Below are 23,771 nucleotides of genomic sequence, written 5' to 3' on the forward strand. Positions count from 1 at the left end.
TTGGTGTGGGAGAGTGAGACGTTGACTTTCTGTCACCTTTTGTGTTGTTTGTGTGTTAGTTTGCTGGTTGAAGCTTGCCAGGAAGTATGAGTAGATTGAATAGCCACAAGGGGGCGACTCCACTGCATTGATGGTCTATGGGAAAATGAGCTTCTACTTCTCATTTCGACTCTTTAAGGCTCAACAATGATGCATTTTAACAGCGTTTACACTGAGACTAAATGAGTTGTGTGTATAAAGTGTGTGTTGTGTCTCCTCCAGGACAAGAAGACGTACCTGGACGTCATCCACAGCTACATGGAGGTCCACGGCACCGTGCACGGCACCAGCACCGTGCACCTGCCTGGCTACGTCAAGAACCACGGCATCCTGAGCGGCCGCGACCTGCAGTTCCTGCTCAGAGAAACTAAGGTGAGTGCACCTGTGTATAAAGACAGGTCGGGGTGCGTTCCATTTATAATCACAACTGTGGATTTCCCGCTCGGCCGTCGGGTTAACGAACCTTTTGAGTTTGAACCTTGTACAGAATGTTGTGATAAACATGAGTCACATCAGGCGTTTGTGTTGAGGGAGTGTGTTCACCTCATCACTCAGGTTTGCTTCACACACACACACGCACACACACACACACACACACACACACACACACACACACACACACACACACACACACACACGTGTGTCATGTGACCACTGCCAGTCAAATGTAAAGAAAAAAGCGCTTTGCATGTCGTTTCCTTGAAAAGGTCAAATTTGGGCATAAAAAAGCAGCAGAATCCATGTTTTTACATTTAATTTGAATATAGATAACTCACTCACTCACTCACTCTCCCTGCACCAAACCTCATAGAGAAAAGCAGTGATTTTAACATCACAGCACACAGGAGTTCACAGGAGTTGTTGACCCACTCTCTCTATGATCACTAAGTTCAAATGTCTTATTCTTTTGAATTCGGCATTTGAAATATTTAATTTAGACTTAACCGCAGTGACACAAAGTGACCACACGAGGCAGCAGTAGACCAGCAGTTCCTGTGTCCCTGTGAACATTTACGTCAGAAAACGAAACCTAAAAGACCTCTGTATTTTGAATTTGAGTGTAGTAACTGTTTTTGGCCACATTCTTACATATGGCGCCTTTAAAAACATTGCAGATTTTATAAAGTGAGTTTTTTTTATGTGTCTAAAAACAGTGTTTAATGTTTTCACTCAAATCTTCCTCAACTGCACCTTTAAAGACTTTGGATTATTTAAAGGTAACAAAGTGTCTGTGTGTATGTTTCATGTGACATGTGATGATCACAGACAGTGCTCTGCTGCCACCTGCTGGCAGGAAGAGGCACAGTGTCATGTGAAGCCTACAGGAGCAGAATTGTCTGATTCTTCCACGTCGTCCTGGTTCAGCTCAGCTCTGTGTGTGTGTCTGTGTGTGTGTGTCTGTGTGTGTGTGTTCATGTGTAACATTCTCACACACAGACGAGTCATTGTTACCATCTCTGGCTCCGCCCCCTTCTCTCTGTCGAAGCACAAACGGGAAAATGAATGAGTGAGAGACGAGGAAAGTTCTTATCGTCTGTGGTTTGAACTTCTCCTGAACCTGAAGCAGGAGGAGGAAACATCACACCACAGCTTCACGTGTGTGTGTGTGTGTGTGTGTGTGTGTGTGTGTGAGTGTGTGTGTGTGTGTGTGAGTGTGTGTGAGTCAGCGTTGTTTTCTGCTGATGACACAGGGAGGTTTGTGTCAACGCGAGCGTCAGCAAAGATCAGCAAACTCCTCAAAAACTGACACGACCGCGTTAATCCGGAGAACATGCTTTAATGTTGTTTAAAGAATAATCTCAATCTAATCCGCTCTAATCTGTGTGTGTGTGTGTGTGTGTGTGTGTGTGCAGCTCTTCGTGGGCTTGTCTTTCCCGTACGAAGGTCCAGCTCCTCTAGAGGCCATCGCTAACGGCTGCGCTTTCCTCAACCCCAAGTTCAGCCCAGCAAAGAGCAGCAAGAACACGGACTTCTTCAAAGGAAAACCCACTCTGAGAGAGGTGAGGTGTAATCTGGAGATAATCTGGTGATACACTCAAATATCAGTGTTTGATTTTGCTCCTCCAAACTGTTAACATGTTTCCTCTTTGTTTCCTGTGTGTTTCCTCTTTGTTTCCTGTGTGTTTCCTGTGTGCAGCTGACGTCTCAGCACCCGTACGCAGAGGTTTACATCGGTGAACCTCACGTGTGGACGGTGGACATTGATAATCCAGCTGAGGTGGAGAGAGCGATTCGCTCCATCCTCAGTCAGAAGGTATTATTATCTCACTTTGTTTCATTTAATAACAGAAGATCTTTTTAAATGAATTTAAACATGAAAAACTAGAATACTTATGACGATAAAGAAGATAAAGAGACACAGATGCTGTTCATGCAGCAGCACAAACACACACACACACACACACACACACACACACACACACACACACACAGTCACAAAGGTTTTAGTTGTCTAAAGTTTAACTCCTCAAATCAGACAAATCAGCATCTTATGTTTCTCTGTCTCACACACACACATTCTCCTGACTGTGTGTGTGTGTGTGTGTGTGTGTGTGTGTGTGTGTGTGTGTGTGTGTGTGTGTGTGTGTGTGTGTGTAGATTGAGCCGTACCTGCCCTATGAGTTCACGTGTGAGGGGATGCTGCAGAGAGTCAACGCCTTCATCGAGAACCAGGTATTGTTATATTATTATATTATAACTGTCCCTTTAGCACACACAGATGTGTGTTTGTGTGAGTGTGTGACGTGTGTGTGTGTGTGTTGTGTTCCTCAGGACTTCTGTCATGGTCAGGTGATGTGGCCTCCTCTCAGTGCTCTGCAGGTGAAGACAGCAGAACCAGGACGTTCATGTAAACAGGTTTGTCAAGAAGAACAACTGATCTGTGAACCTTCATTCTTTCAACATCTCAACAAGGACAAGGACCTGGCCAGGTACACACATACACACACTACACACACTACACACACTACACACACTACACACACACTATACACTACACAATAACAACACCCTACACACTACACACACACTAACAACACACTACACTACACACTAACAACACACTACACACACAATAACAACACACTACACACACTGACACACACTAAAAACACACTACACACACAATAACAACACACTATACACACTATACACACTACACACACAGACAACACACTGAGATACACTGACACACACTAACACACAGGTACACACTACACACACACTGCACACACTGAGACACACACTGACACACACAGAAACACAGGTACACACTAACAACACACTGAGACACTGACACACACAGAGACACACTGACACACAACACACTACACAGAGACACACAACACACACTGACACACAAGAGTCACACACACAGGAACACACACACTGACACAGAGACACACATACACACACACAAATTAGCACACAACACAGAGACACACTGACACACATTAACAAACACACCCAGAGACACACATTAACACACACACAACCTAACACACGCGCACACAGACACACACAACCTAACACACACACACAACCTAACACACACAACCTAACACACTCTAGCACACACACACACACACACTGACACACAGTAACACATTAACACACAGTAACACATATTAATTAACACACACAAAGTAACACACACACATTAACATATACACACTTTAACTAACACACACACACAGTAACACACATTAACTAACACACACACGTTAACATATACAAACATTATCTAACACACACACATTAACTAACACACACATGTTAACATATACAAACATTATCTAACACACACACTTTAACATGAACACACATTGACTAACACACACAGACACACAAACACACTGCTGTAATGTCGTTGTTGTCGTTGTCGTTGACGTTGTTGTTGTTGTTGTCACAGACACACAAACACACTGTAATGTTGTTGTTGTTGTTGTTGTTGTCAGGTTTGGTGTAGAGTGTCAGAGCGTAGAGTCCAGCTCCGACACAGTCGTTCCCGCCTACAGTGAGTCTCGTCATCACTGCGTCTTCCAGTCCGACCTCCTTCTCTTCAGCTGTGCAGGATCTCACCAGACGCTGCAGCGCGTCTGTCCCTGTCGTGACTACATGAAAGGCCAGGTGGCGCTGTGTAAAGACTGTCTATAGCACACACACACACACACAGCTGGTCGTCATGTCGGGGGGGGGGCGTGGTCTGTGGGCGTGGCTTGATGTGGCAGCAGCCAACCGCGTGACAGACTGTGTTTGTTCATATTCATCGTGTGGAAGCAGCGCCGCCCTGGTGGACTGTGCACGTATCAGCGACCTCCTCTTCGTCTCCAGGACACATGAGGACCAAGGAGACGCTACGGCCCCGCCCACACGCCCCGAACCCCGCCCCTCTTTTCGTTCCATGCCCCGCCCCCTCCCTGCTCCAAAACTGAAACAGCGTTTTCTTTAGGGTAGAGTTACACTGGACACACACACACACACGTGCACGCACACACACACACATGGTTTGACACTGTAATGTCTCGTTCGTCTCTTGAGAAAAAAACAAAAAAACGCGTCGCATCGGACGTTTAACGTAAAAATCTAGATTTTTATTCACGCGTCCTCGCAGCAGGAACGTCCACTTTAAAGGGACAGTTAGGACGGTTTTGTTTTTTTAAAGTTCCACACACTTTAAAAAAACAAAAGAACGTCCGAACTATTCATTTATTTAAAAGTCGCACCTTCTTATGTAAAAAAAAAAACACGTAGCGTGCGTTCGTAGGAGAAAAAAAAAAAAAAAAGGCCAGTAGAGAATCCTGAGACGATTCTCGTCGTTTGTCGTGACGTAGCGTGTTTAGACTCCGCCTCCTGCAGAGAATTTGTTTAAAAAAAACGTGCGTGTTTGTTGACGTAATAAAATACGGCAACGTTCGGAGGACGACTAACGCGAGCGCACCGGTCTTCATTTTCCCACGTAGACGATGACGACGACGACAGCGAGAATAAAAGTTAGTTTTCTTAGTGGTGAGAAGAGGAAGTGCACTACGACGACACTGTACATTGTTTGCGATGTTTTCAACGTTTCTTTTTTTATTTATTTTGTACACATATGTTTTTTTTTTCTGTTTCTGCTGGAATTCTGTTCTTAATTTATCGCAGGGGGTGTTTATGATCTTTTTGTTTTTCTTTGAATAGAATTTTATTTATGGAGAGTTTTTATTGAACATGTACGAAACGGGGGCGTGGCTTCTGTTCAAGTTCTAACGCTTTTATCGTGTTTAAAAAAAACAAAAAACATTTCAGCACAAAAATGCATTTTTAAAAATTCGGAAAAAAGTTTATAGTAATTTGACTTCGTACACTTTACGTTTATGTTTTATCGTGTCAAAGAAAAAACGCGATGTGCCTTTATTTCAGTTTCTAAGACTTTTATCGTTCAATTGAACTTAAATCTTTAAATTATTTACTTTGTTTTTCTTTACTCTTAATTTAAAAAAACAAAAGACCTAAATTCAATCGACCAAAACTTTATTTATCCAACAGCACACGGACAACGTGTCGGGTTAAATCATCTCATTTAGTTTGAATCTGATTAATCTAATCTGATTATTGTAATCTGATTACTCGCTCTAATCACTTAAAGGAAGAGTTCGGCTGTTTTTCGTCAGCAGATCCCGAGAAAAAACCCAAACCAACAATATTTATTTATATATTTCATATATATATGTGTATATGTATATATACGTATATATATATATAAATGTAGTTAATATAGTGTTATTGTTTTTAATCAAACAGCAGTGAGACATTTATTTTGTTGGGGATTATTTTAATCTGTGTTGGTTGAGTTCTTTTTATGGGATTAACGATATTTTTCCAAGTAAAAAAAAATGTTGAATTTAAAATCTGTAAAAAGTCTTTATTTTCTTTCATTTCCTGTCAAACAAACACACGAGTGAAGAAGTGAAGAACGCGGCGACATCTTTGTTTTTATTTTCAGTCTTTGACTTTGAGTGAGAGGGATATAACTTTATTTTTAAATAAACTCGTCTCTGGTTTTATTCTCCGTGTTTCTTTGTCTTTTTTCTTTTGTTTAATGAATAAAAAAACTCCACAGAGAACAAAAAAATCATATCCATTTATGTCCAATAATTAAATATGACCTCTATTTTCTTCATTATTCATAAAAATAAGACAATATGAGCTCATTTAAAAATTCAAGTTTTAACAAAACCAATTCTGTCTTAATTCACTTTAAATTAAATATTTATTTACTAAAAGCTTCACTTAACCACAAGACAGCTTTGTGTTTGCCGCCACCTGGTGGACAAATATAGTCACTGTCACTTAAATTGTTTGTAAAAATGACGTCACTCGGCAAATAAACGATATTTAAAGAAAGAGAAATGACGTTTTTCTAACTCGGCTGTGAAAGAAAACAACTTTCAAACGTGTTGTTTGAGAAAATAGATGATTTATTATTGAAATAAGTGACGTATACACAGTGGGTTTGTGATTGTAATCATCAGAAAGAAGATGAATGAAGTCTAAGATCACAGTATTTATTATCATTATTATTATTATTATTATTATGATAATATCACAGATTCTTCGTTCACACCCATTTTACATGAAAACATCCATCATTTACTCCACACACACACACACCAGCTGCGTCTGTTCCTCTTCATTTTATCTTTAAATTAAATAAATGTTAAAATGATCAGATTAGACACAAATGCAGAGGAATTGAAGTGACCGTTAATCTCAGACGACACAATAATCTGATTAAAAGAAAGAAGGCTGACGTGAAAATGATGCGGTCATTTTAGGAAGACAAATCACAGGTGGACATACTCCAGCTAACGGTGGCTATGCTAACATGCTGACTCACTCAGGCAGGAACTAACTATCGTGTCTGGCTAACGATAGCTTCATTACGACGTGTAGTACATTTAGTTGTTGTTTAAACGCTGCTAATGCTAGGCCGAACTCCAGGACACTGTTGGTGAGTTGTGAATGCTTAATGAGCGTAAGTCTACCTAAATGTGTGCTAAATGAGTGTTAGCTTCACTAAATGTGTGTTAAATGAGCGATAGCCTTACTAAATGTGTGCTAAATGAGTATTAGCCGCACTAAATGTGTGCTAAATGAGTATTAGCCTCACTAAATGTGTGCTAAATGAGCGATAGCCGAACTAAATGTGTGCTAAATGATTGCGAGCCTAACTAATTGAATGCTAAATGAGTGTTAGCCAAACTAAATATGTGCTAAATGAGTATTAGCTGAACTAAATGTGTGCTAAATGAGCGATAGCTGAACTAAATGTGTGCTAAATGATTGCGAGCCTAACTAATTGTATGCTAAATGAGTGTTAGCCAAATTAAATATGTGCTAAATGAGTATTAGCTGAACTAAATGTGTGCTAAAGGATTGCGAGCCTAACTAATTGTATGCTTAATGATTGATGGCCTAACTAAATGTGTGCTAAATGATCGTTAGTCGAACTAAATGTGTCCTAAATGATTGATAGCTTAACTAAATGTATGCTAAATGATTTTTAGTCAAACTAAATGTGTGCTAACTGAGTGTTAGCCTGGCTTAATGTATGCTAAATGAGTGTTATCCAGGCTAAATGTATGCTTAATGTGTGCTAAATTCTCTGTAGAGAAATGACAGACGTGGAGGTGCGTTCACTTCCCCAGCCTCTTGGCCACGTCCTTGTATGCGAGCTCTATTTCCACGTCGGCTGCGCAGGTGTTGGTGAACTCGTCTCTGTTGTAGGCGTTGCCGAGGTAACGCCACACCCCTCTAAATTCAGACGGGATGTCGTAGTTCCGGTACTTCTTTGCAACCACCTGCCAAAGAAAACACTGCTGCTGTAAGAAAACAATTAAAAAAAACACAAGCAGATTAAGACTAAATAATCCAGGTTACCTTGACGACGTGGAGTTTGGGCAGCAGGTTACAGTCGGACAGCGTCAGCTCGTCTCCGTCCAGATATCTGCGAGCAGACTCTTCTTTGCCGCGGCGGCGTCCGTCCTGGTCCTCGTCAGGAAGTGGACTCATCAGATACTTGTCCAGTTTGGCCAAAGCCTTGTTGAGACTCTTCTCTAGATCTGAAACGCCAACAAATGGACGTTAATAATCCACGTGTTTTTGTTCAGATTACAAACTGTTTTACCTCTGTGTTTATCTGGTCTGGTGTTTTTGACGTAAGCCGAGAACCTGGCGAACACGTCGTTCCCCGCTGTGTTGGACTCACGGTTCTTTGGTGCCAGTTTTGGATACCTGAGGACATGGTGAGGACATGATGAGGACATGGTGAGGACAAGGTGAGGACATGGTGAGGACATGGTGAGGACATGGACTTACTGACTCTACTTCCTGTTCCTGTGAAGGGTTAGAGGTCAGACTTACTTGGGCGGGGCCAGCCTGGCCTCCAGATGCTCCTCGATCTTGTTGACGTCAGTGAGAACTTCACCCATGAAGGTGAGGAAGGGAGGGTGAGTCCCTGGAGCCAGATTATGAAGGTCGGCCGATTTCCTGAGCAGGATTAGATTATATTACCATGCTAATCCACAAATTTAAGAATAAGAATTGTCTGAAAAAAATGATGTTGCCGATTAAAGCTAATGCCGACTACCAAGTAGAAGAACATGTCTTTATTTCACTGTTAGACCACTCACTCTCCCACACCAAAGTCACTCACTCTCCCACACCAAAGTCACTCACTCTCCCACACCAAAGTCACTCACTCTCCCACACCAAAGTCACTCACTCACTCACACCACAGTCACTCACTCTCCCACACCACAGTCACTCACTCTCCCACACCACAGTCACTCACTCTCCCACACCAAAGTCACTCACTCTCCCACACCAAAGTCACTCACTCTCCCACACCAAAGTCACTCACTCTCTCACACCAAAGTCACTCACTCACTCACACCACAGTCACTCACTCTCCCACACCACAGTCACTCACTCTCCCACACCACAGTCACTCACTCTCCCACACCAAAGTCACTCACTCCCACACCAAAGTCACTCACTCTCCCACACCAAAGTCACTCCCTCTCACACACCAAAGTCACTCACTCTCTCACACCAAAGTCACTCACTCTCCCACACCAAAGTCACTCACTCTCCCACACCAAAGTCACTCACGCTCCCACACCAAAGTCCATAGAGTAAACCAGTGATTTTAACATCACAGCACACAGGAGTTCACAGGAGTTGTTGATCCACTGCTGCCTCCATCACTAACTTACAATGACTGATTTTAGTGAATTCAGCTTTTAAAATATTTCATTTAGACTTAACTCAGTGACACAAAGTGACCACACGAGGCAGCAGAGGACCAGCAGCTCCTGTGTCCCCGTGAGCTAAAATCACTGGTTTTCTCTATTAGGTTTGGTGTGGGGAGAGTGAAAAAGGGCAATATTTGTGTTAAATGTGCTGGTGTTTCACTGTAAATAATATGTTTATATGTTTAAATATATTTATGATGACATCATCATCATCATCATTGTTACCTCTTCAGGTCGACGGTGGTGACATTGAAGACGACGCCTTTGAGCCACAAGATCATGAAGAGTCGCTGAGAGAACGGACAGTTTCCAATGCTCTCTCCATCACTGCCAGCCTGGTCAGACACACACACACACACACACACACACACAGGGACAGACGCACAAATGTTACACAAAACCACTCAGATTAACTCTTTACAAACTGTTCATTCATCACATTAACGAAAAATATGCGTCTTTTACATTAAATTGATGTGTGTGTGTGTGTCTGTGTGTGTGTGTGTGTGTGTGCACAAAGCTGTAACAGGACACTGTAATCAGACACCAAATCCAGCATAAATAATCCACACGGCCTCCGTTAGTCGCCTCAGTGCCTGTGAACGTGTGCTTTGACTGAAACTCTTCATCATCTGCACAAATCATGTCACTGCTGCTGCTCTCATATTTATAATGTTTATAATATCTGTGACACACACACACACACACACACACACACACACACACACACGCACACACGCACACACACGCATGCACAGTCAAAGGTGATACTTGTGTTTAAAGAGATTAAACAGTGAACTCGTCCTTTAAAAATACACATAATCATCCGTCATCGTCGCAACAATAATGTGAACATAATCTGTTTTAAAAGAGCTGCAGCTAGTTAGCGTAGCTTAGCATAAAGGGGCTAATGCGCTTGTGATGCTAGTAGTTTTCCTCTGTTTCCAGTATTTGTGCTAAGCTAACCTTACAACAGAAAACAAGACAATCCTTGAACAAAATCTGATTTTAGATGAAGAGCAACAGCTAGTTAGCATAGCTTAGCACCAGGTGCAATTGAGGCTAGCAGTTTCCCTGCGTTTCTAGTGTTTGGGCTAAGCTAACGAGCTAATCCTTGAACCAAACCAAAGTTTTCGAAGAGAATCGGCTGATTAGCTCAGCTTAGCATAAAGTGTGCTGCAGATGTGCCACGAGTTTGACTTTGACAGTGTCCCAGTGTTTGTGTGACATCAGCTTCAGAAGAGCAACAGCTGGTTAGCCTAGCTTAGCACGAAGAGCAGAGGTTGTATCGGTGCTGATGACGTGCTAGTTAGGCTAGCAATTTCCCTCAGATTCCAGTGTTTGTGCTAAGCTAAGAAGAAAGTTGATACAGGTAAATGTATATATAAATACGTGTTTATCTATGTATAGATTTAATTTTTAAAAATGTAGAAAAATAAAAATATAGATTAATTATTATATATTGATTATGTGTGTGTGTGTGTGTGTGTGTGTGTAATAGTTAATGCTATACACACACACACTGCTCCATTGAGAGCTGCTCTGTGGACTGCAGAGACCACAGTAATAATTCAGACAGAGGTTGAACAGTGTCAGGTTAACACACGGAAAATCAGCAACAACAACAACAACAACAGCATGGCACACACATGGTTAAAGGAACCTCCCACAACACACACACACACATTATACAGACTGTACAGATTATAATCTAGATGATGCATTTGTTTACTTGTAACACACACACACACACACACACACAGGAGAAGCCCCACCTTTACAAACAGCTCAATGTCAGGGTCCTTGTCGTCCTCAGCTGCAGAATCTGTCATGATCAGGTTTGACACACTGTGTGTGTGTGTGTGTGTGTGTGTGTGTGTGTGTTTCAGATTCTATTCCAGGTCCATTGGTGAAGTTGGTTTAGTCCACGTCTGTCAGAGAGTCAGCGGCGGCGAATGCCAGGGTAAGTGTGTGTGTGTGTGTGTTTGTGTGTGTGTGTGTGCGCGACAGAGATAGAGGGACAGTGTGTGTGTGTGTGTGAGGGGCTCAGTTTGAACCCGTGGCCTGAGCAGTGGGGCGGGGATACTGTCGGGCAAAAATAACCCCCATGTGGACGGAGGGAGGGTGAGGAGGTGAGGAGGTGTCAGTGCACTGATGAAGAGGAGGGAGAGGAGCGACCAGAGGAGGTCTTTATCGTCACTGTGAGAACAGGAAACTGAAGTTTGTAAACCACTCACTCTCCCACACCAAAGCCCATAGAGAAAACCAGTGATTTTAGCTCACAGGGACACAGGAGCTGCTGGTCTACTGCTGCCTCGTGTGGTCACTTTGTGTCACTGCGGTCAGTCTAAATTAAATATATCCAGAGCCGAATTTTACAAAATCAGTCATTGTAAGTTAGTGATGGAGGCAGCAGTGGATCAACAACTCCTGTGAACTCCTGTGTGCTGTGATGTTAAAATCACTGGTTTACTCTATGGACTTTGGTGTGGGAGAGTGAGTGGTTTACAAACTTCAGTTTCCTGTCTATCTCACAGTGAAGATAAAGACGTGAACACGTTCTTAAGACGTCACAGACTTAATCTGACGTAGGTTTTTATCAGATTATTCTTATATCAAGTGTTTAAATCCATTTTCTTTATGTAGCGTCCGTGTCTGGAGCTCGTTCACTGTGACTGTCAAACACAGGAACTGTCCCTTTAACGCTTCAATAAAACATCTGAAAGTCGTATAAAGGCAACATATAAAGGGCGGGGCCGTGTGACCTTTGACCCCACTGACACTGTATCACACTCATTTATTAAGTTTCAAAGTGAGATAACACGAGGACGTGCGACAGGAACATTCCTGTCAGATCAACTGGACTTATATTTAGAACCTGAGCGCACACACACACACACACACACACTGTAAATAAAGTGAGATTAAAGTTCACCTCTGGATCAGACACTCTGTGACCTTTGACCTTTGTCCATCTCCAGTCCTTACCTTGACAAACAGTGTGACCGTTGTGTCCTCTTCTTTCTCAGAGCCTGATGATGATGATGATGATGATGAGGATGAGGAGGAGGAAGAGGAGGAGGACCTGCGTGATGAGTTCCTTGCGTCCACCTCGTCCACCTCCGGAGGTCCCTGCTCCCATTTCACCTCCTCCACCTTCACCTCCTCCACCTTCTTCTTCTCCACCTCTCTGTTCGCGTCTTTGGCTTCAAAGTATGAGCCCGAGGAGGAGGAGGAGGACGACGAAGATCTGCTCCGCGTCTCCTCGGGCGAACTCAGGAATGATGGAAGAGGAAGAGGAGGAGGAGGAGGAGGCGGCATGTTCCCGTACTGGGCCATCAGGTGTGAGGGCTCCTCGTCTGACTCCAGGTCCGTGTAGAAGAGGTCGCGCAGAGGTCGTCGTGGTCGTCCGTGGTCGTCGTGGTGGACGATTGTGAGGGCGAGGAGCGGCGGAGTGAGCGCGGCGCCGGAGGATCCGTCCTTATCAAAGCAGCCGAGGACTTTGGACGGGGACGGCACGCGGAAGAAGACGCCGACGCCTTTCGTGTTGTCAGCGTTTAAAGAGCAACACGCTCTTCAGATCCATCAGATTACAGGATTAAATCTGAGTCTAACCCCAGCCCGTCATAGAAGAAGAGTTATTCAGCTTTTCCTGCTCTTTTTAAAAAGATAAACAGTAAAATTAGTATTTTTTATAAAATCCTAATCAATGTGAACTAAAAGGTGAGGAAGATTATTAGTGTTTATTAAAGCAAGTTAATCCAGTATATATATAATATCTAGTGCTGTGCAATAGGTTAACACATGACACGTCTCCACGTTTACGTGCCGCGACGCCAGAGTCGAGGCTAGTTAGCTCCGTTAGCTGTATTAGCGCCGTTAGCGTTAGCCTACAGTGGAACTGGAGCGGTCTGTTTATTAAAGGAAAAGAGCAGCGCTACAAATAACGTTAGCGTACCTGTGCCCGTCTGTTTTTAAAGTTTAGCGTTACTTTAGAGACTCATTTTAACAATCGGGAGTCGCGTAAACATGACGTCAAGTGCGTCTTTTTCCGGTCAGTCGTCGTGGAAACACGGCGTGCGCTAACGTTTGACAGCACTAATAATATCATAGCATCGAAGGTCCTAATCCCATAAGGATAATATCAAAGGTCGTCCCAGGTCCATGATACCAAACCCCACGCCCCCTCTGTGGGCCCCGCCCCACACTTTGGCCACACACACACACACACAATCATTGTGGGTCATGATTCACCTCCATTATGTCACTCATCGCTGGAATATATTAATATTTTAACAGAAATATAAACGGATGATATTTTGGCTTCGGTTGTGTACGTGTCGCAGAGCCCCGCCCACATTTGTTGAACTAATCGCTGATTGGTTTCTTGCGCTGTGGAGGCATTTAAAGCTTCAGTCGAGTTCACCGCAACAACGGAAGTTGTACGTCAGAATGAAAGAATTACGTCATTAAAAGTCGTAAATTGTAATCATTTGCGCGTGTCGGTGTTTAGTCAAAGCATTAATTACTGCTGTAAATGTAACTTTATGTCAGTAAAGATGCTGTAAATGTAACGGAAAGATTACATTTTTAAGGGAGTTTTATTTTGAAACGCTGGTTCCGGAAGTGACCAGGGTCTACTTTGGCTAGCTCGACGGCCGCCGCTGTCACGAGCACCATGAGGAAATGTCGTGAAGAAGCTGAGGTGAAAACACGGGACAGGGACAAGTTTGTCACCCGCTCACCGGAGGCGGAATCCCCGGTGTGACTCACCGGCGTGACCCGGCGACAGGTACAGTCCTGCCCGCTCCGTGAGCGCTCACCCTTAGCTTAGCATAGGCTCTTCACCGGAAGAGTGGACGCCACATTATCTTAAACGTTCACGTATGTCTTCTTCCTCATTTTTACATTTTTACATTTTGACACTGTTAACTTCCGTGTTGTCTCGTTATTGACGTTATTTCTGGAGTTTATTTGTGAGTTTGTAATCACTTCCTGTTTGTTGTTGTTCACCTGCTAGCAACAACAAACTAACAGGTGTTAGCGAACACACACACACACACGGAATCTGTGAGTGTGTGGAAACACAAACGGGTCAGAATTATTAGTCAGATCTAATTATTTGTCAAATTCTAACAGATTTTACGACACTTTTCGTGTATTTGTTGTTGGTGACGTGTAAAACAGACTCATACAGTAATGATTTACAACAGTGGTTCCCAAACACTGGCCGGGGGCCCTCCAATGTGCCGCCGGAGATTTATTTTGGGTCCCCCAGATTTGTGATTTTCTCAACCATTTATTTCAGATTTATGTGTTTAAACAACGTGTTATAGAGTGGAGGCGTCAAACTCGTCCACCACCAGCTTACTGCTTTTTAAAGTGCTTTATTTATAATTATTGTGAACCACATTTCATTCTGTATCAAAACGAGCACTTTTATTGTGAATGGAGGTGTCAAACTTGCGGCGCGCGGCCTAAATTTGGCTCACCAATCAATTTCGTGCGGCCCACCACTTAAAAAATGTCTGTTTTTTTAAGTGGTTTATTTATATTTATTGTGAACTATATGTCATTCTGTATCAAAACGAGCACTTTTATTGTGAATATGTTTCAAATAACATGTATGACATGTATTATACATTGGAGGTGTCAAACTTTCAATCAATCAATTTCATGCGGTGGATTCTTTTATATTTATCAAAATATACTATAACACTTTTATTATGAAATAATGCAAACTATCGTCACAAATGTGGATTTAATTCTAAGCCGATTTCGTTCACGTCCATTGAACTGCTGTTTATATTCTCTTGACTGCCCCCTGCTGACCACATGTGATTTAATTTAGTTATTTTATTTGATAGGAACAGTGCAGGATAACATAGTAACACTTCCACTTGTTGTTGTTGTTGTTCTGCGTACAGAGGTTATAGCTAATGCTAGTTTCCAACTCCCGTCGCTAGTGAGGCCTTTAATAGAAGAAAGACATTGAAATGACATAACAACACAATAAAATGATACCAAAATAAAAAAATCATACCAAGTCATGGCCCATTAAAAATGCAAAGAGCTCTGATTTTGTTTCAGCCAGACTTTATTAAATTTGTATTAAAAATCTTAATGTTCCGGGTTAGTTTCAGCTAATTCCACATCTGTGAAGCTTTTATAGAAAAGGCTGATTGTCTACAGGAGGTCTTATGGTGTGAGATGTTACCACAGCCGTACCTCTGTGACTCTATCGTACCTGTGCTGTAGATGATTCAGTAAACCTCACTTCTCTTGTGTGACGAGTGAAACCAGGTTCAGGGTGGAGAACAGTGAGATCTGTTTGTGGCTGCAGGCATTGTTCTCCTCCTTTGTTTAACGTAGACGTATCATGGAGTCACGGTGAACCAGTTCTTCCACCTTCTGACACCTTTAAGGTGTTAGTGAACGATAGTGAAGGCCCTTCACTCTTCTGACGCCTTTAACGCAGCGTTAGTTTCCTCTAAATAAGCCGCGTTTTCTCCTCGTTTTTCCAGGATGTTTCTCCTCGTCTTCTTCCTGTGGAGTTGGACAGCTGTGACCTGTGCGGCTCAGCAGGGAGCTCCACCCCCGCCGCCGTCGCCCCCGCCGCCGCCGCTGCTGCTGGTGTCGTTTGACGGGTTCCGAGCAGATTACCTGGAGAGGTTCCCCATGCCCAACCTGAAGCTCCTGTACAGCCAGGGGGTCCTGGTGAAGGAGCTCACCAACGTCTTCATCACCAAGACCTTTCCCAACCACTACAGTCTGGTAATCCAACAACACTGAGATTATCCAGACATGTAATCCCACTTTTAATGAGACTGACGCATTTCTACAAACCACTGTAAACACAGACAGACTTCACACATACAAAACTATTTAAATGCTTAGAAATGAAAAGTATTGATAATTTTTTACTAAATATCAGTACGATGCAGGTGTACGATGATACTTGACAAATATCCTGACACTAAAGATGAACTAATGTCACAAAAAACCTCATTTAATGACCATAAAAACATTACGAATCACTGTTTATGTCACAAAAACATGTGACTTATGTTAAAAACAAACACGAGCAGAAATGTAGCTGCTGTTGTTTGAGGATTGAGATTATATTTGTGGGATAAACGTTACGTTTTTGTGATGATTCAGGCGTAGGATGATGATCATTTCACTAATATCCTGACTCAGTACATTTAAATTCACTATATTCATGTGATAATAGTGTAGACATTTTTTTTTTTTTTTACTGAAAGACGATGAATACATACAGAAACAGACTAGTGTCATTTAAAATTAAATAAGATAATGAAATGTTATCAGACACCGTGATGTCACAAAAACAAGAGATTAAAAATAAACACAATCAGAAATGTAAACATATTTAAACTTTAAACAATAAAAAATGGCGCTAAAATATGATGAAAGTCTCTTAAATGTAAAGTTTGAGGCCCTGGAATGACTGGAAAGATCCAGCGCCCCCTTGTGGCACTTCAAAATAAAGTTTAAAATATTAACCATTTCCTCCACTGACAAAATAAAAGCCGGTGTGGTTTGGTCTTTAGTTTGAGATAAATGAATTTAAATCTGATGTTATTTATGTTTGTTTGTGTTTTTGGTTATTGTTATTTGTTTGTTTATTTATGTGTTTGTTGTTTGTTTATTTATTATTTGTTTGTTGATTGTTGTTTATTTGTTTGTTTATTGTTGTTGATTTATTATTTGTTTGTTTATTGTTTTTTATTTATTATTTGTGTGTTTATTTATTTGTTTATTGTTGTTTATTTATTTGTTCATTGTTGTTTATATTTGTTTGTTGTTGTTTATTTATTTATTTGTTTGTGTGTTTTGTTTATTTATTTATTTATTTATTTGTGTGTTTTGTTTATTTATTTATTTATTTGTGTGTGTGTGTGTCCAGGTGACGGGTCTGTACGCAGAGTCTCACGGTATCGTGGGCAGTTCCATGTACGACCCCGACACCCACAAATTCTTCCACCCGTCCAACGACCTGGACCCCGTGTGGTGGCAGGAGGCGGAGCCTCTGTGGATCACGGCGCTGGACTCGGGTCACAGGACGGCGACGGCCATGTGGCCCGGCTCGGACGTGGCCATCTGGAACCGCACGGCCACGCACTTCCTGCCCTACAACGGCGCTGTGACGTTCCAGCAGCGGCTCGGCAACGCGACAGAGTGGCTGCTGGGAAACGAGAAGGTCACTTTAAAGGCACAGTTCATAATTTCTGCATGCTGAAACGTGACCTCTGACCCCCTGACACCCCCCTTTGTCCCAGCAGGAGGCGGGAGTGAAGTTCGTGGTTCTGTACTGGGAGGAACCGGACAGCACCGGTCACCTGTTCGGTCCAGAGAACGTCTCGGCCATGAGCAAAGTCCTGAAAGAGGTAAAAACACTTGAGGGTTTGTTCGTCCTGTTTCTACGCTGACGTGTAAATTATTCCCTGACATTAATCTGTAGTTCAGGAGAGATTATCACGGCATAAATCAGGTTTTACAGCTTCAGCTGGTTATTCATTATACGTCTGCGTCTCCTCATGTTTGTCCTCAACATGAGTTCAAACCAGCGTTTATCAAACACAGTCAGTGGATTATTGTTAAAGATTCATATTTATACTTCATATTTGTCCTAAGAATAGATTAAAACCAGGATAAACATATTTCACCTTATATTTGTCTTTAAAATTTACTTTCAATGATGTCTGAAAGTCTAAAGTCATTTATGGCAACGGAGGATCGGACGTTATGCGACAGTTTACGATTAAAAGCACTCGCAGTGTGTGAATGTCTGTTTTTGGGATAATCGCCAACATACAGTCCTTGTGATTTATTTTGTGTGTGCCACAAGGGGGAGGAGCCACATCTTTCCAGAGCAGTAAAGTGTGTTCTTGTCACGTTTGTCGCAATAGTATCGTGAATTGCAATAATATTGACGCAAAATCTTCACGTTGTCCCAAAGCTCCGCCCCCTCCTGTCAGCTCCTTGTCAAAGCTCCTCCCCCCAAACGTCGATCGTCCTTTTTTGTAACGTTTTATTTTTTATTTTTTTTAAAGTCGCAATGATGACACGAATCGCAGTTTTTTTGTATTTTCGCTTGGGCTAATGACAGTAACGTAGCGTTAGCTCGTAGCTGACGGATGCTATCGTGTGACCAGGTGGACGATAACATCGGCCTGCTGACCTCAGAGCTGAAGCGCATCGGACTTTGGGGGCGGGTCAACGTCATAGTAACCAGCGACCACGGCATGGCCCAGTGTTCGCCGGACCGCATCATCCGCCTGGACGACTGTCTCCACCCAGACAACTACACCCTGGTGGACGCGTCGCCCGTCGCCGCGCTCATCCCGCGCCAAGGTAACCAAGGCGTGACACGCACAGAGTGAAGCGTGAATCCGCGGTGATTTAAAGATTTAACTGAAACGTCTTGTTGCCGCCACGCAGACGCCGAGGTCGTCTTCAACCTGCTGAAGGACTGCCACGCCCACATGACGGCGTACAGGAAGGAGTCCATCCCTGACCGGCTGCACTACAGGAACAACAGGCGCATCCAGCCCATAATTCTGCTCGCTGACGAGGGCTGGACCATCGTGCAGAGAGGGGACCGCCTGCCTCATCGTACGTCACCAAAACGTTATACCAATAAAGTTATTCAAACGACGCTAAACGCCTCTCTCTCTCTCCCCCCCTCTCTCCTTCACTCAGTGGGCGATCACGGCTACGACAACTCCCTACCCAGCATGCACCCCTTCTTGGCAGCGACGGGGCCCGGCTTCAGCGGCGGTGTTGAAATGAGCGAGCTGAAGAGCGTGGACATTTACCCGCTCATGTGTCACCTGCTCGCCGTCAAACCCAGGCCCAACAACGGCAGCCTGGAGCGCGCTCGCCCCCTGCTGGCCACACCGTGTCAGGACAGGGACGTGTCTCTGGTGTTCGCTCTGGTGGTGGGCGTGGCTTTGGTCCTCATCACTGTGGCATGTAAGTCTAAGCATGAACGCGTGAGGACAAACGTCTCTCCTCTTCTTCACTTCCTTCTCTTCCTCTCTTTAGTCCTTGCTTCCTTCGCTTCCTCCCTATCATCTCTCCCTCTCTTCCTCTCTTCCTCTCTTCTCTTCCTCACTTCCTTCTCTTCATCTCTTCTCTTCCTCTCTTTCTTCTCTGAAAAGTGAAGGAAAAATGAAGTTTTGTTCTTTGACACTGATTTTAAAACGAATCTTGAAGAAGAAGAAGTTATTGTTTAAGCCCAATTTATACTCCTGCGTAAGGTGCTCTACGTAGGTTACAGAGACCCCTCTACGTTGTCGCTGTCGTCGTCTCCGGCTGCACAAAATATTTTTATAAATGTCCGTCAAGGGACAACGGAGACGACGAGGGCTGTGATTGGTCCTCAGGACAGGCCGAGATAACGCTGCTCTGTGCCGGACACAGAGGATATGACTATAAATACGTCATATCTTAAAGTGGACCTAGACCGGAAGTTCTTATTAACGCTGTTTTTTAGTGTGTATCTGCGTCATTACCTTGTTTATGAAGCCCTGAAGGTTCTAAACAAACAGTTCAGTCACTGCTGAGAACGCTGTGTTTTATTGTAATGTCGGGCTCAAGAGATCTCTGAAAAAACCCGGTCCGGTTACGTAAACAGCGATTTCCTGAACAGCAGATCGACCGGTTGCGTACATTGAACCACAGAAGAAGAATAACGTCCGTTGTGGAGGTGTTTCACGAGCGACAGTGTCTTCTGACTCTGGGTCTGACTCCGGGTCAAAGGTCGTCAAAGGGACTGAGGCGGGGAGTCGTGAAGAAGCTATTTTTAAACACTGTTAAAACAATGTTTTGATAATGAGGAGCAGTGCATCCACCGTTCCAGAGGGGGGAGCTGTGCTTCTGAGAGCGGGTGTGCTGAATATGTACTGGCCAATCACAACACAGTCTGTCGTCTGGGGGTGAAAGTTCACTCTGAAACATCGCGGCTGAAGAACAGCGTCAGAAGAGAGGATTTCTATCGGCTCGTTTACAGCAACTAGGAGGTTTTTGAGCATAAAAACAAGTTAGTGTATGTAAGTAGACCTCCATAACTAACATATATGTGCAACAGGACCACTCTATGTGAGCTTTAATACACACAGCACATGTTTAGACTCTAAATGGCTAATTTCTCACATCAAATGATCTTAAAACTGCGTTCAGTGACAGAAAAATATTTATTTCCTGTGAGAAACAGCCACTGTTTCAATGTTATTCAGCTGCAACAACAACGACAACAACAGTCTTTCTCTCTCGGACGCCATTGCTCACTGTAGCCAGAAGCACAACAACCTTGCGTAGCGACCCCTACTGATCGGGCGGGAAATTGCAGTTACGACGGAGAACTATGAAGGTTGGAGGGGTCTCCGTGGTTACGCTGTCGGAGAAGTATAACGTGGGCTTAGTTTCCTCTGGTTTAACTGGTGACATGTTATTCTTAATCAGATTAACACACTAACCAGACTCTAACCAGATTCTAACCATGCTCCACTCTTCAGTTGTTTTCAGGTGGCTGTGTCGATATTACTGTACAGGCTCCACCCCTTTTCAGAGGCTACGCACTGATGATGATGATGATGATGATGATTTCAGTCTGTTTCACTGAAGCAGACAGAGCAGAGGACGTCTTTCACCCTCTCACTCACTCACTCACTCACTCACCTGTGTCTCATGTTTGTCACTCACTCTCCCACACCAAAGCCCACAGAGAAGACCAGTGATTTTAGCTCACAGGGACACAGGAGCTGCTGGTCCTCTGCTGCCTCGTGTGGTCACTTTGTGTCACTGAGGTTAATCCAAATGAAGGATTTCAAAAGCTGAATTCACTAAAATAAGACATAGTAAGTTAGTGATGGAGGCAGCGTTGGGAGAGTGAGTGACTTTGGTGTGGGAGAGTGAGTGACTTTGGTGTGGGAGAGTGAGTGACTTTGGTGTGAGGAGAAACCTCAGAAGACAGAAGAAGCCTTGAATATTTTAGTGAACACTGTTTTTCCTTGACTCGACTAAGTTTCTTTTATAATCATTTATTTGCACCAACGTTTTACCTGCAATGACTGTATTTGTAATATCACTTCTTGCCAACAGAGGGAGCCTGAAGCTCATTTATCTCGTTGTAGGGTTAGGGTTAGGGTTAGTTGTAGCAGTGACTGTTTGCTGCGTCTGTTACACTGAATTTATTTGTTTCTATTTTTGTGTGAAAATGGAAACTGTTTTCCATCAGTTAAGTTGTCGAGTGCAAAGACGGTCATTTCTAAATGCTTTATACCAAAGATTATTTGCTAAAATTTTAATGATAAAATAAGTTTTTATGATAGATGAGGTCAGAAAGACACTGGCTCACATTCATTTCAGTTGCTCGGAGAGATTTGGTGCCTTGCTCAAAGGGCACAGGTCACATGAATGACCACCTGCAGGGAGGACAGTGTTACTGAGCGTTTGTGTTGACAGGGTTTATTCATTATTTTTGTTTAAACAAACACAAACACAGTGTTGGTTATTAAAAGTGTTGGAAATAACACGTTTAATTCAATGTTTTGGCCTCAACAAAGGCACACAGAGCTGTTTTAATTTCATTTTATTTGATTACGTCATATTTGTGGTCAAATTTGTAAAAAAAAAGTGAAGGAAATTGTTTTTAAACAAGTTATTAGATTTTTTTGTGGTAATCTGGATTGAAACCTTATAAAATTTAAGTTTCAACCTAATTTCTGTTTGAAATGCTGTTAAAAATCTCAGTTTTGCTCTGAAAAAAATCCCTTAATTCAGCAAGTCATAATCTGGATTGACACAGTGAACTTGTTATTATTTACAGAATTTGGATACATGGATACAAAAAAGGGGATGAATTCAGGAGAGACAATGATGTAATAAATAATTATTGTTTCAATTGTAAATCCCTGTTTCTAAGTGTTTACATGTTGTTCATGTAAACATATGACGTCATCACTGTTTTTATGTTTTAATCTGTGCTTTTTTTTCTTGAAAAGAGTTTTAAAAACAAATGAATTGATTAAATTAAAGATGAATGAATGAATGAGTGTTCCTGTGTTATTCAAAGGAAGAGCGACACACATTTGGAAAAATTAATTTATATTCCTTTATATTTTTTTTTTATCTTCCATCTCAGTCACAATGTTACAATGTAGTAAAATGGTAAATATATAAAATCAAACCCAGGACACACACACACACACACACACACACTGAACTGTACATGTTTTCATTGACACACTTTTTTTAATATCGTTTAAAATGTGTCCTCGTGCCCACGTCGTCCTCTGAATCGCACATAAATAGACTTTGTTTCTCTGCAGATATTGTAACAAAAATAACGGATATATTTTGCGAACGCCGCCGGAAAAACACGGTGTTGTTTAAAACACTTGTGCGGAATTCAACGTTTGTTTGTGCGATGAAACGCAGACGGAGCCGCGGTAACTGCGTCACAGCTGCGTCACAACAGGAGGAGAAAATGGCCGACGACCACCGGCGCGTGCTCGTCAGACAGCCACGTCATTTCCGTCGTAAGTTGTGCAACACACACTCTCACAAACGCGAGATAAATGTAAATACTTGACCACATAAGTGTTTTTTTTTCTCTTGGTTTAACGTGGATCTAAAACGTTGGACAGAGTTAGCTCAATTGAAGCTAACTCTTTCATGTAAATGTGTTTTAAGTGGTTCTTTTCACCCGCGGCAGAGCTAGCTACTGCTTTCTCCACCTAGCGACAGACGCTGATGTAGCATGCTACCTTGCTAGCGAACTGAAGACTATAAGCAAAGGCTTACATTTAAATATTTGCGTTTATAACTTGTGTTAAGAAACGTTTGGATAAACTTCCAATAGAGCCAGTTAGTTAGTTAAATGTATATTCTTGGCCAAATAAGTATTATTTTAAACGTGAATACGTTTAAAAATCATTATATTCACAGATGATTTAGCTAGCTTCTTATTTCCCCACCTGGTGATGGGGCTTGCCAGCTGCTTAGCTACAACTCTATAAGCTAAAGTTTACATGTGAATCTTGACTGCCTCGATGTATTAATTCATAACTTTTTAAATTAAACATTAACCACTTTGTCCAACCCTTCACTCGAGCTAATTAACAAGTCTCAAAGTCTTAAAGTTAGAGTTCAAATGTTTATTATTGGCCAAATAAGTGTTATTTTAACCGTAAATATGTTTTAAAATCATTATTTTCACAAATGATGAAGCTAGCTAGCTTCCTATTTCCCCACCTGGTGATGGAGCTTGATAGCTTGCTACTTAGTTTGCGAGCTAACAACTCTATAAGCTAAAGCTTACGTGTGCATCTTGACTGCGTCGACGTATGAATTCATCACATTTTAAATTAAACTTTAAAAACTTTGTTTAACCTTTCAGTAGAGCTA

The 23,771-nt window shown here is 42.5% G+C and overlaps 3 protein-coding genes across 4 annotated transcripts in view; 2 read left to right on the forward strand and 1 right to left on the reverse strand.

Moving 5' to 3' along the window:
• The window catches only part of mgat5 (alpha-1,6-mannosylglycoprotein 6-beta-N-acetylglucosaminyltransferase), a 53,939-nt gene extending 49,281 nt beyond the window's left edge, over window positions 1-4,658 (forward strand). The window contains exons 12-17 of the mRNA XM_083908521.1: window positions 262-411; window positions 1,893-2,039; window positions 2,177-2,293; window positions 2,638-2,712; window positions 2,812-2,969; window positions 3,996-4,658. Of these exons, the coding sequence (XP_083764647.1) occupies window positions 262-411; window positions 1,893-2,039; window positions 2,177-2,293; window positions 2,638-2,712; window positions 2,812-2,969; window positions 3,996-4,194 (846 nt within the window). The 3' untranslated portion in view covers window positions 4,195-4,658. The remainder of the gene's footprint in view (window positions 1-261; window positions 412-1,892; window positions 2,040-2,176; window positions 2,294-2,637; window positions 2,713-2,811; window positions 2,970-3,995) is intronic.
• Window positions 4,659-6,488: 1,830 nt separating this feature from the next.
• clic5a (chloride intracellular channel 5a) lies at window positions 6,489-11,342 on the reverse strand. The gene is made up of 6 exons (XM_083908527.1): window positions 11,111-11,342; window positions 9,561-9,670; window positions 8,443-8,568; window positions 8,207-8,313; window positions 7,960-8,141; window positions 6,489-7,880 (listed from the first exon to the last, which is right to left on the reverse strand). Exons 1-6 carry the CDS (start codon window positions 11,165-11,167, stop codon window positions 7,716-7,718), a joined length of 747 nt encoding a protein of 248 aa, XP_083764653.1. The 5' UTR covers window positions 11,168-11,342; the 3' UTR covers window positions 6,489-7,715.
• Window positions 11,343-13,996: 2,654 nt separating this feature from the next.
• On the forward strand, window positions 13,997-22,392 carry enpp4 (ectonucleotide pyrophosphatase/phosphodiesterase 4). 2 transcript variants are annotated; one of them, XM_083908523.1, is made up of 8 exons: window positions 13,997-14,127; window positions 15,860-16,109; window positions 17,266-17,559; window positions 17,642-17,746; window positions 18,515-18,713; window positions 18,801-18,974; window positions 19,062-19,334; window positions 20,879-22,392. In XM_083908523.1, the coding sequence occupies exons 2-8, from the start codon at window positions 15,861-15,863 to the stop codon at window positions 20,983-20,985; spliced, it is 1,401 nt and encodes a 466-aa protein (XP_083764649.1). In that variant the 5' UTR covers window positions 13,997-14,127; window position 15,860; the 3' UTR covers window positions 20,986-22,392. The 2 variants fall into 2 exon arrangements, with proteins under 2 accessions (XP_083764649.1, XP_083764650.1); XM_083908524.1 differs by having other exon boundaries at window positions 14,117-14,219.
• Window positions 22,393-23,771: the final 1,379 nt, after the last annotated feature.

Source organism: Microchirus variegatus, assembly GCF_963457635.1.
Source record: "Microchirus variegatus genome assembly, chromosome: 22".
Taxonomy (NCBI): Eukaryota; Metazoa; Chordata; class Actinopteri; order Pleuronectiformes; family Soleidae; genus Microchirus; species Microchirus variegatus.

Bases quoted from the DNA above. Each gene is read 5' to 3' on its own strand.
- clic5a (XM_083908527.1), bottom strand. From the start codon at position 11,167: ATGACAGATTCTGCAGCTGAGGACGACAAGGACCCTGACATTGAGCTG. The intron at 9,671-11,110 runs GTGGGGCTTCTC...GTGTCTGACCAG, and splicing joins ACATTGAGCTGTTTGTAAAG to GCTGGCAGTGATGGAGAGAG. The intron at 7,881-7,959 runs GTAACCTGGATT...TTTCTTTGGCAG, and splicing joins CCAAACTCCACGTCGTCAAG to GTGGTTGCAAAGAAGTACCG.
- enpp4 (XM_083908523.1), top strand. From the start codon at position 15,861: ATGTTTCTCCTCGTCTTCTTCCTGTGGAGTTGGACAGCTGTGACCTGT. The intron at 17,560-17,641 runs GTCACTTTAAAG...TTGTCCCAGCAG, and splicing joins GGCTGCTGGGAAACGAGAAG to GAGGCGGGAGTGAAGTTCGT. The intron at 18,975-19,061 runs GTACGTCACCAA...TCCTTCACTCAG, and splicing joins AGGGGACCGCCTGCCTCATC to TGGGCGATCACGGCTACGAC.